Source organism: Saccopteryx bilineata, chromosome 5, assembly GCF_036850765.1.
Source record: "Saccopteryx bilineata isolate mSacBil1 chromosome 5, mSacBil1_pri_phased_curated, whole genome shotgun sequence".
NCBI classification, from domain to species: domain Eukaryota; kingdom Metazoa; phylum Chordata; class Mammalia; order Chiroptera; family Emballonuridae; genus Saccopteryx; species Saccopteryx bilineata.
In genome coordinates, this window is record NC_089494.1 from 143,247,857 (window position 1) to 143,260,419 (window position 12,563).

The window sequence follows — 12,563 nt, forward strand, 5'->3', positions numbered from 1 at the left end:
ACAGCTTGTCCCCTTGTACTAAAATTAATTCAAAATGGATCAAAGACCTAAATATAAGACCTGAAACAATAAAGTACATAGAAGAAGACATAGGTACTAAACTCATGGAGCTGGGTTTTAAAGAGCATTTTATGAATTTGACTCCAAAGGCAAGAGAAGTGAAGGCAAAGATAAATGAATGGGACTACATCAGACTAAGAAGTTTTTGCTCAGCAAGAGAAACTGACAACAAAATAAACAGACAGCCAACTAAATGGGAAAAGATATTTTCAAACAATAGCTCAAATAAGGGTCTAATATCCAAAATATACAAGGAACTCATAAAATTCAACAACAAACAAACAATCCAATAAAAAAATGGGAAGAGGACATGAACAGACACTTCTCCCAGGAAGAAATACAAATGGCCAACAGATATATGAAAAGATGCTCATCTTCATTAGTTATTAGAGAAATGCAAATCAAAACTACAATGAGAAACCACCTCACATCTGTTAGATTAGCTATTATCAACAAGACAGGTAATAGCAAATGTTGGAGAGGCTGTGGAGAAAAAGCAACCCTCAGTCACTGTTGGTGGGAATGTAAAGTAGTACAACCATTATGGAAGAAAGTATGGTGGTTCCTCAAAAAACTGAAAATAGAACTTACCTTATGACCCAGCAATCCCTCTATTGGGTATATACCCCAAAAACTCAGAAACATGGATACGTAAAGACACATGCAGCCCCATGTTCATTGCAATATTGTTCACAGTGGCCAAGACATGGAAACAACCAAAAAGCCCTTCAATAGAAGACTGGATAAAGAAGATGTGGCACATATACACTATGGAATACTACTCAGCCATAAGAAATGATGACATTGGATCATTTACAGCAAAATGGTGGGATCTTGATAACATTATACGGAGTGAAATCAGTAAATCAGAAAAAACCAAGAACTGCAGGATTCCATACATTGGTGGGACATAAAAACGAGACTAAGAGACATGGACAAGAGTGTGGTGGTTGGGGGGGGGGGGGAAGGAGGGAGAGGGGAAGGGGAGGGCGAGGGGCACAAAGAAAACTACATAGAAGGTGACGGAGGACAATCTGACTTTGGGTGATGGGTATGCAACATAATTGAATGACAGGATAACCTGGACATGTTTTCTTTGAATGTATGTACCCTGATATATTGATGTCACCCCATTAACATTAATAAAAATTAATTTAAAAAAAAGAGCAAGAAAGCTTAGAGCTGGTTCTTTTAAAAAATAAAATTGACAAATCTTTAGCAAGACTGACATACATACAAAAGAGTACATAAAATTAGAAATAAAGGATGTTACAACTGATACTACATGGATCATAAGAGACTACCATGAACACTTATATGCCCCAAAAATGGACAACCTAGAAGAAATGTATAAATTCTTAGAAACCAACAACCTACCAAAACTGAATCTGATGAAATATACTGCTCACAAAAATTAGGGGATTAGGGAATGTGCAGATACTCCAGTACTTTCAGCTTTTCGTATAGCGCATTTTTACCAATGAAATAAAAGTTGATTTTGCATCTCATTTGCATAATCAAACAACTTTCTTTGACTTGTTTGCTTTTCTGATGTTCTTGCTTAATAATACAAAATCAAATGCTTTTAGAGCTTCATATTAATTTTGAAATATCCCCTAATTTTTGTGAGCAGTATAGAAAATTGAACTATTACTATCAAGGAGATTGAAACCGTAATCAAAAGCTTCCAAAGAAGAGGTCCTGGCCGGTTAGCTCAAGTGGTAGAGTGTCAGCCCGGCGTGTGGAAGTCGTGGGGTTCAATTCCCGACCAGGGCACACAGGAGAGGTGCCCATCTGCTTCTCCACCTTTCCCTATCTCCTTTCTCTCTGTCTCTCTCTTCCCCTCCCGCAGCCAAGGCTACATTGGAGCAGAGTTGGTCCGGGTGCTGAGGATGGCTCCATGGCCTCCGCCTCAGGCGCTAGAATGGCTCTGGTTGCAGCGGAGCAATACCCCAGATGGGCCGAGCATCGCTCCCTCGTGGGCACGCTCCACCGGTGGATCCCGGTCAGGCGCATTCAGGAGTCTGTGTGTCTGCCTCCCTCCCGCTTCTCAATTTAGAAAAATGCAAAAAAAAAAAAAAAAAAAAAAAAAGAAAGAAAAGAAAAGAAAGATAATCCAGGACCAGACTGCTTTACAGGTGAATTCTACCAAATATTCAAAGAATATCAACCCTTTTCAAACTTTTCAAAACATAAGAGAGAACCCTTTCAAATTCATTTTACAAGGCCAACATTACCCGATACCAAAATCAAACATGGGACACCACAAGGAAAAATTACATGCCAATATCCTCAATGAACATATATTTAAGAATTCTCAGTAAAATATTTACAAACTAAAATCAAAGACACATTAAAAGGATCATCAACATGATCCATGGGGTTTATTCTAGGGATGCAGAGATGGTTCGACGTCCACAAGCTGATCAATGTGATACTCCACATTAACAAAATAAAGGTTAAAATTATATGATCATCTTAATGGATGCTGAAAAAGCATGAAAAAATTCAACATGCACTTATAATTAAAAACTGGACAACAGAGTGGATATAGAGGGAACATATCTCAACATCATAGAAGCATCATAATACAACAAGCCAAAGCTAGCATCCTAATGAACTGTGAAAAGTTCTAAAAGCTTTTCCTCTGAGATCAGAAAACACAAGGATGCACTCTTTCACCACTTTTATTCAATATAGTATTGGAAGTCCTAGCAGGAGCAATTAGGTAAGAAAAAGAAAAGGCCTATAAATGGGAAAAGAAGAGCACAACAGTCACCATTTGCAGATGACATGATATACAGTGTGTCCATAAAGTCATGGTGCACTTTTGACCGGTCACAGGAAAGCAACAAAAGATGATAAAAATGTGAAATCTGCACCAAATACAAGGAAAACCCTCTCAGTTTCTGTAGGATGATGTGGCAGCATGTGCGCATGCACAGATGATGACATAACACTGTGTATACAGCAGAGCAGCCCACAGCCATGCCAGTCGAGATGTGGACGGTACAGAGTTAAGTTCAGTGTTCTGTGGCTCGCTAAATTCGAATCCATGACCAAAGTGCAACGTGAATATCGGCGCGTTTATAATGAAGCTCCACCACATAGGAATAACATTACTCAGTGGGATAAGCAGTTGAAGGAAACACGCAGTTTGGTGGATAAACCCCGTTCTGGTAGGCCATCAGTCAGTGATGAGTCTGTAGAGGCTATTATATGGGATAGCTACCTAAAGAGCCCTAAAAAATCTGTGCATGAGCCCACATCAAACTGCACTGAATAGGTATGAAACTGGGATTGTTTTCCTTTTATTTGGTGCAGATTTCACATTTTTATCGTCTTTTGTTTCTTTCCTGTGACCGGTCAAAAGCGCACCATGACTTTATGGACACACTGTACATATCTAGAAAACTCTAAACACTCCACCAAAAACTCTTAAGAACTAATAAATTCAGTAAAATCTTAAGATACAAAATCAATATCCATATAGCTGTTGTGTTTCTTTACACTAGTAACAAACTATCAAAAAGAGAAAATAAGACAATACCATTTATAAAGGCATCAAAAAGAATAAAATATTTAGGAATAAATTTAAGGAGGTGAAAAACTTGCAAAACATTAATAAAAGAAGTTAAAAAAGGAAAAGGCATTCCATGCTCATGGATTGGAAGAATTAATACTGTTAAAATGTCCATACCTACCCAAAGCAATGTAATTCCTATCAAAATTCCAATGGCATTTTGTATAACAATAGAACAGTATCAAAAATTATACGGAACTGCAAAAGACCTCAAATAGCTAAACTATGCATGAGAAAGAAAAAAAAGGCTGGAGGCATCACACTCCCTGAATTCAAACCATATTACAAAGCTGTAGTAATTGAAACAGTATGGTACATGGTATAAGCACAGACGCATAGATCAATTGAACAGAATAGAAAGCCCAGAAATAAAACCATGCATACATGGCTAATTAGTTTATGACAAAGGAGGCAAGAATATACATTTGGCAAGAACAGTTTCTTCAATAATGATGGAAAATTTGAACAGGTACACACAAAAGAATGAAACTGAACCACCTTCTTAACATCATACACAAAAATTAACTCAGAATAGATTAATGACTTAAACGTAAGACTTGAAAATCATAAAATTCCTAGAAGAAAACTCTTAGAAGGGAGCCATAAGCTCCCTGAAACAGATCTTGGTGAGGATTTCTGAATCTGACACCAAAAGCAAAAGCAACAAAAGTTAAAATAAACTAAAACGACTATCTCAAAAAGCTTCTACAAAGCAAAGGAAACCACTGACAAAATAAAAAGGCAACCTACCAAATGGGAAAAATTAATTGCAAACTATGTATCTGTTAAGGGGTCAATATCCAAGATAGACAAAGAACTCATAACTCAATAGCAAAAAAAACCCCAATCATTTAAAAAATGTGCAGAAGATCTGAATAAACATTTTCCAAAGAAGAGAGATGACCAACAGAATATGAAAAGATGCTCAACAACATTAAATCATCAGGGAAATGCAATCAAAATCACAATGAAAGATCACCTTACAGGTGTCAGAATGGCTATTTTCACAAAGATAAGAAATAACAAGTGTTGGCCCTGGACGGTTAGCTCATTTGGAGCGTCATCTCAATACACCAGTGTTGCAGGTTTAATGCCCAGTCAGGGCACATATAAGAATCAACTAGCCTGACCAGGCGGTGGCACAGTGGATAGAGCGTTGGACTGGGATGCCAAGGACCCAGGTTCGAGACCCCGAGGTCGCCAGCCTGATCACGGGCTCATCTGGCTTGAGCAAAATAAAAAATGCTCACCAGCCCTGGCCGGTTGGCTCAGCGGTAGAGCGTCGGCCTAGCGTGCGGGGGACCGGGGTTCGATTCCCAGCCAAGGCACATAGGAGAAGCGCCCATTTGCTTCTCCACCCCCCCTCCTTCCTCTCTGTCTCTCTCTTCCCCTCCCGCAGCCAAGGCTCCATTGGAGCAAAGATGGCCCGGGCACTGGGGATGGCTCCTTGGCCTCTGCCCCAGGTGCTAGAGTGGCCCCGGAGGGGCAGAGCATCGCCCCCTGGTGGGCAGAGCGTTGCCCCTGGTGGGCGTGCCGTGTGGATCCCGGTCGGGCGCATGCGGGAGTTTGTCTGACTGTCTCTCCCTGTTTCCAGCTTCAGAAAAATACAAAAAAAAAAAAAAAAAAAAAAAAAAAAAAAATGCCCACCAGCTTAGACCCAAGGTTGCTGGCTCAAGCAAGGGGTTACTCGGTCTGCTGAAGGCCCGCGGTCAAGGAATATATGAGAAACCAATCAATGAACAACTAAGGTGTCGCAAGGAAAGACTGATGATTGATGCTTCTCATCTCTCTCTGTTCCTGTCTGTCTGTCCCTATCTATTCCTCTCTCTGACTCTCTCTCTCTCTGTCCCTGTAAATAAAAAATAAATAAAATAAAAAGAATCAACTAATGAATACATAAATAAGTGGAATAACAAATCAATGTTTCTCTCTGTCTCTCTGTTAAAAATAAAAAAAGGAAAAGAAAAGAAAGAAATCGCAAATGTTGGTGAAAATGTAAAATAAAGGGAACTTTTGTGCACTGCTTGGTGGGAATGTAAATTGGTGCCGCCTCTATGGAAAACAATATGGAGATTCCTCAACAAATTAAAAACAGAACTACCACATGATCCAGCAAATTCACTTCTGGGTATTCATCCAAAGAAAACAAAAAACACTAAATGGAAAAGATATATGCACCACCATGCTCATTGTAATATTATTTACAGAAGCCAAGATATGTAAACAACCTAAGTGCCCATCCATGGATGAAGAGATAAAAGAAATTGTAGTAAATTTACTCAATGGACTATTACCCAGACATAAAAAAGAAAGAAACCCTGTGTTTGTGACAACATGGGTGGGCTTTGAGGGCCTTATGCTGAATGACAGAGAAAGACAAATACTGGATGATCTCATATGTGTCATCTATATTAAAAGAAAAAACAAAATCAAATGCTTTTATCGCTTCATATTAATTTTGAAACCTAACAAGAAAAATGAAAGAAAGAATAGATTGTTAAGTACCAGAGGCAGGGAGGGCAGGAGTGGGAGGGGAAAATTGATCAAATGGTACAAATCTTCAGTTATAAGATAAATAAGTACAGTCTTCCCTCACCATATAGCAGTTTACTTTTCACGGTCTCACTGTATCACACATTTTTAAATTGTAAATCTCTAATTTTGTACCGCAGATTTTTTACTATATCGTGGAATTTTGCAGTACATATAGGTATTTTTATATATTTATTATTTTAATAATTTTTATAGTAAATAAGCATTTTCTAGCTTAAAAGTTGAAAGCAGCCTGACCTGTAGTGGCGCAGTGGATAAAGCGTTGACCTGGAATGCTGAGGTCGCCAGTTCAAAACCCTGGGATTACCTGGTCAAGGCACATATGGGAGTTGATGCTTCCTGCTCCTCCCTTCCTCTCTTACTCTCTCTCTCTCTCTCTCTCTCCTCCTTCTCTCCTCTCTAAAATGAATAAAGTCTTAAAAAAATTAAAAAAGAAAGTTGAAAGCAATATAAAAATATTAAAACATAAAATATTAAATTAAATAAAACATAAAATTACATAGGATTAAGAGTGTAGAAAGTGGTTAAGAGCATAGGAAGTGTTTGTAAGAGTGTGGGAAAGGTTAATAACGGTGTGGGAAAGGGCTATAAGAGTATGGGGAGGGTTTATAAAGCCTTAAAAATATATAAATAATAAAATAAATAAAAGGTTGCTACTTCACGGATTTTCACCTATCGTGGGGTTTCTAGAACATAACCACCACAATAGATGAGGGACCACTGTACTAGGGGTACATGTACAACATGATGACTATAGTTAACACTGTTCTATGGTATATTTGAAAGTTGTTAAGACAGTAAATCCTAAGATTTTTCATTACAGGAAAACTTTTTTTTTTGTTCTCTTTTTTGATGTATCTATATAAGATAACAATAAGCAAACTTAATGTGATAATCATCTCACAATATATGTAAGTCAAATTACACTGTACACTTTAAACTTATACAGTGCTACATGTCAATTATATTTCAATAAAGCTAGAAAAAATGGCTGTTATAAACATTATTAAATTTTATTAACAAAAACTTTGTACATATTTTTTAATACATGTGGAATTTTACATCTAGGTAAAATAACAACACATTCAAAATTTACCATTTATACAAATTATTACAGAATAACAACCAGTGGGTTAAATAAAATAAACCACACTGATTTTTTAAATTATCTACAAAAGATTTGACTTTTTTAAAATTCCCTTGAACATATAAAAATAAATTAATTTTACTTTTCAATTAAATCTACTAATTAGAAATATTGCAAATCAAAATATCAATGTTATCTTATGAACTTTTCCACAATACAAAACAGATTCACAAAACCTTATTTACAGAAATGAGGTAAGAACTGTGCAATGTTTAACCAAGAGACATATTGCAGAATTAACATGTTCTTCCAGCTAAGTACACAGTGGAGGTCTAATTATAGCTGGGTTTTTTCCACTAATAATTCTCACATTTAAGAACAGTTCAATGATTACATCCCCAATTATTTAATTTATATACTGCCAATATTGTCACACCTAAGAGTGTGGCGACTCAGTGGAAGGGCTGTAATACAGATTACTCATGTTTCAGGAACTGTAGTGGTGGGTTGTTTGTGCTGTTTTGTTTTGTATGAAATAATTGTCAGTAATGGGAAGTTACTTAAAATTAAAAAAACTAAAATTATTAGCAAATCCACTCTTTTTTTTGTGACTTATTAGTGGATAAATACCCAGGTAATATAGTTTTGCCTGAGCTATCTATGGTGGCATAGAAAGTTTTTAATAAAGGCAGAACCATGGGGAAGGCTGCTGGTGCAACACTGACTATTTCCTATACTTACAAGGACTGACTACAGTACAGTGCAAGCTCAGCTGTCTAGAGCCATTTCAACACCATGGAGGTATAACAGGCACTTGATTCAGGCCAACCCTACCATCAGTTTCCAGAGTGGCCCCTCCTTCTAAAGGACGTCTTTCACTTTTAATCAATCTGGTTCCCCAGCAGCCTTAAAACTCACCTAACTCAAAGTTTCTCTGAAATATGAATAGGTCTTAACACTAAAGAAAAAGCATTTACCAAAAAAAAAATTACCTTTAGCAGAAGCAGACATTACCATCCTAACTTGATTACCAAAATGTGTCAAATCCCATTAGAAAGGAAATTTTTGTAACAAAGATTGCCAAGACCCAGTTGATGACCTATTTATTTGCAATAACCAATAAAACTCCAGAAGAATTGGACAGTTCTTTGCAATTTGTTTTAAGTTTTGATTCCCAGAGCAAGCACACTGTAACCCAAACAAAATATATTTTCATATTTCAACTTGTACAATGAAGTCAAATAGTTTATAAATGGAACAAGTCTTTAGTTTTGCTATTCATCTCTCCAATTGGTAACAAAATTTGTGGTGCATCAACTATATTAAATTTCTCTTAGGTTGATAAACTCATTGCATGTAAATTATTTCACTAACAAAAGTTAGTTATTAATTTTCTTTCAAAGTTCAAAAAGTCTGGGTGAGGGATCAGGATATGGGATATGGGAATTCCATTTCAGTGCAACAAAACAACAAGAAAATGACTCAAAGCCTTACAAGAATGTCCTTGTGGCCATGCATCCTGTTGTGCGGTCCGTTTCCTGTTGCGCTTCTTCATAGGTGGAGGACGAGGGCTGCGAGAGCAGCAGGCTGAAGTGCTAGAACAGCAGGAGAGGCGATTTCTAGATGTTGCTCAACTGTCAACTTTTCTCTTGAGCAACAGGCCCGGTTTTATCACTAAGTCTCTGCAGTTAAAACAAAATCAGATGCATTAGCTAAATCAATTTTTGGCCCACATTTGTGGTACTATCCTCTTAATTGATATAAGTGAGGTAAAATGTGATATATGTTGTTATTCCTTTTTTTCTACAAGTCAAAATGGCTACTTTTCAGCATAACAAAGACAAATTTACTGATAAACATTACCAGTTGTTTATAAACTTGAAATTCAGCAGTAAACAAAGAAAGAAGTGCCCATCTGAGGGCTAGAACTCACAAGGAATGAATGTAGAAATCATCCCCTGAAATCAACATTTCCACAGAAGTAGTAACATGATATTATAGAAAATGAATTTTTTATGAACTAACAAAGTCATGAGTTCTGATCCAACGTGTGCTATTTATCTTTAACCTCTTTGAATCTCCATCTACGAATCTATTTTTAAAAGTGGAATTACTGCCTATTATTATGATTTTTTAAGTAAGAAGAAGGGAGACTCTCGTGTGCCCTGACTGGGATCCACCCAGCAACCCATCTGGGGTTGCTGCTTCAATCATGAGAGCTAACCTCAGTGCTTGAGGACAGACTATTTAAAGATTGAAATCTCACATACTATTGTAGCTAACGAATGTCTGGCATATAGCAGGTACTGATAAATGTTATCTTCCAGCCTTGCTTTTCTCATTAGATAAGTAATACTGTTTAGTTTATATTACTTATTATTGTGATTTTCCATTAAAAAACACATTCATATTGTACCAAAAATTGTAACTAATTAATTTTTACAAAGGATTTATTGATTTTAGAGAGAGGAAAGAGAGAGAGAGAGGTTGGGGGATACAAGTGGGAAGCATCAACTGGTAGTAGTTGCTTTTCATATGGGCCATGACCAGGCAAGCCTGGGGCTTTGAACCGGTGACCTCAGAATTCCAGGTCAAGGCTTGATCCACTGCGCCACCTCAGGTCAGGCTAATTCATTTTTTAATACAAGAAAAAACTTTAGAAAAAAACATACCAAAAAATTTCTAAATTAATATTTAATCACTTACATTTCCTATGTCAACTAAACCCTGGAGAGGTAACTAAGTTTGTGATAAGGACAGTATGTACTCAAGATGAGAAAGTAAACAACAGGTCAAACAAAAAGCACTGAACAGTTAATGAAAATTAATTACCTATATTTTAAACCAATTCTTGTTATTAAATACAAACCAAAGATCTTAAGGACTAAAAGCACAGTCCATAGCAAGCTTTCAAAGTTATGGGAAACAACAAACATTGTCAACTTTTAACACTCTGATTCGCCAAGTCTCCCACTTCCTTCTTTCCCTTCTTCCTTTTCCTCATGTCCAGTCTCCATTCTATCCCAATACCCTTTCTCTAACAGGGGTCTGCCCTGAACTGGAGTTTAGGGAAAACACTTTCAATCCAGTAATAGAGGAGAATAGAAACAGCCTTACAATATGTGCTACTTTATGTGTAGTATACTGTTCCTGCGTTCATTTTTTATTTCTGTTAACATGTACATTGACAGGGTAAGCTGCTTTTACTTTCATAAAATAAAAATTTAAATTCCATTATAAATGTGATTATAATTTACTTTCATTTTAAATGTAACCTGGTAGAATAGCTGGATTACCTTAAAATTTATATATTAATTTTATTATAAATGAGTCAGTTTGAGGAAGCACTTCAGAGCAAAATAATAAAAATGTTCCTCAAATATCTAGACTAGTTCTGCCATTAAACAAAGCACCAAGTATTGTCTTTTGAGTGGACTGTCCCATAACACTATAAATAAAATGTATGTTCACTTTGAAAACTGCTGAATAATAAGATGGCCTTCAAACCTTACATGCAAATTCAAACTGATACACTTAGGGGATTATTAATTGGCTTTGGTTCTTTGTGTTTACAATATCCAGCTGCAACTGGTTTTAAGAAGCACTTACTAGGGGAATAACATATTTTAAAATAAGGGAAAGACTAGAGAGAATCATCTCTGATCAATAAAACTCTTTTTATTATTTCACTAGCTATAAGGAAACAAAGACACTTACCGGTCCTTTCTGACTTGCACTGTCGCTGTGGATGGTGAGAAATGGGTTGGTGGTGGCTGGGTGAAGCGGTGGTGCCTGAGCGCCCGCCAGGAGGTTGTTGATGGGTATCTGCGTTGGTCCAGAGATCTGCAGCTGCTGCAGCTCAGGCTGGTGGTGCTGCTGGTGGTGATGCTGCTGCATCAACTGATACAGAAGGGCCTGGTGCTGTTCCTTGGGGACACATTGAGAGAAAATGAGCTCCCTGTCACAGAACTCAGTGTTCTTGAAAGCCTGCCTTTTCTAGTTTCTTCTTTAATATTAGATATCTAAATGTAAGTGACATTCATACTACTAAAGAAAGAAAACTCGTATCTCATCTGGAAAAATACACTGCACTAGGTAATAACTGTCTACTATAAAATGTCAATATGAAAAAAAAAAAATGTCAAGACCATCAGTGAATGGCTTATTTTCAAAAAGGGCAAACATATATAGGAGACTTCTATTTAAATTAGGTTATCCATGGTCACCAAGGACAACAACTTACAGACTCAGTTATCTGTGTTTGACTTTAGAATGAACTATGTTGGTCAAATCCTTCCTATGATTTTGGAAACTTAAAATAAGTTTAAAGTCCTTATTCCTGCTCAAAGAAAGAGTGCTTTCTTGATGTAGTTATGAGAGTATTCTTTATAGCAAGCATATACTTCATTTCCTGAGTGTTTACTATGTGCTAGGCACTGTTTTGAGACCTGTGTCTTGTCCTTGAAATCTAACAATGGGGAAAAAAAATCTCTGTCCACCTGGGGGACAGAGGGAGACACAGACAAAAATGTTAGAATACGATTACTGCTAATGGTCAGGGGAAAGAGAAGTGTGTGAGAGAGTATGGCAGGGTGGGGTCGTGTGAAACAGAATGGTCAAGGCAATTCTCTACCTGGTGCTGGGGGTGGGGCAGTTTTAGACAGATGGGCTACACAGCACACAGCCAGTGTGATCAAGGAAGATGGTAAGGAGACAAGGCATGCTGGAGCGGAGAGAGAAAAGGAGAGGCAAGAGAAGAGGCGCCTCCCAGCACCGGGCTGTGAACACTTCTTTGGCTTTTACTCAAAGTAAAATGGGAAGCCAGAACCAGGTGCTGAGCAGAGGAGTGACAAAACCGGATTTAGGATCAGGATTCAACAAGGCATCAGAGAAAGAGAAGAGGTGTAAGGTTTTGTTTTGGGCTTGAGCAACAGAAGAATAAACTTGCCATCAGCTGAGGAAGGGAAACAATGGAGCAGGGATGTGGAAGATCATCACTTTTTTGGACATGTTATGCTTGAAATGTCTAGTAAGATATCCACGTGGATATATCAAGTAAGCAGTTGGACACAGGAGTTTGAAATTCCAGAGAGAGGTGTGGCTGAAGAAATCAGTACGTGCACACAAAAGGTATCTAAAACTCTGTGCCTGGAGACCACTGAATTCTAGAACACTCTCTGAGGTTGAGGAGAAGAGGGTGACCTAGGACAGGAGGCTATACAGGGATGATCAGTTAGGTCGGGGGAAAACCAAGATCATATGTTATCCTGGAAACTAAGG

At 37.5% G+C, this 12,563-nt stretch overlaps 1 protein-coding gene across 9 annotated transcripts in view; it reads right to left on the minus strand.

Annotated features, from left to right (window-relative positions):
* Positions 1 to 7,206: 7,206 nt before the first annotated feature.
* MLLT10 (MLLT10 histone lysine methyltransferase DOT1L cofactor) overlaps positions 7,207 to 12,563 on the minus strand; it is a 297,166-nt gene continuing 291,809 nt past the window's right edge. For 4 of the 9 annotated variants that reach the window (XM_066279455.1, XM_066279453.1, XM_066279457.1 and 1 more), the window contains 2 exons: positions 11,001 to 11,210; positions 7,208 to 8,965 (listed from right to left, as the gene is read on the minus strand). In XM_066279455.1, coding sequence (XP_066135552.1) covers positions 8,921 to 8,965; positions 11,001 to 11,210 — 255 coding nt within the window. In that variant the 3' untranslated portion in view covers positions 7,208 to 8,920. Of the gene's footprint in view, positions 8,966 to 11,000; positions 11,211 to 12,563 lie in introns of all 9 variants that reach the window. The other 5 variants (XM_066279459.1, XM_066279458.1, XM_066279460.1 and 2 more) reach the window with 3 other exon arrangements.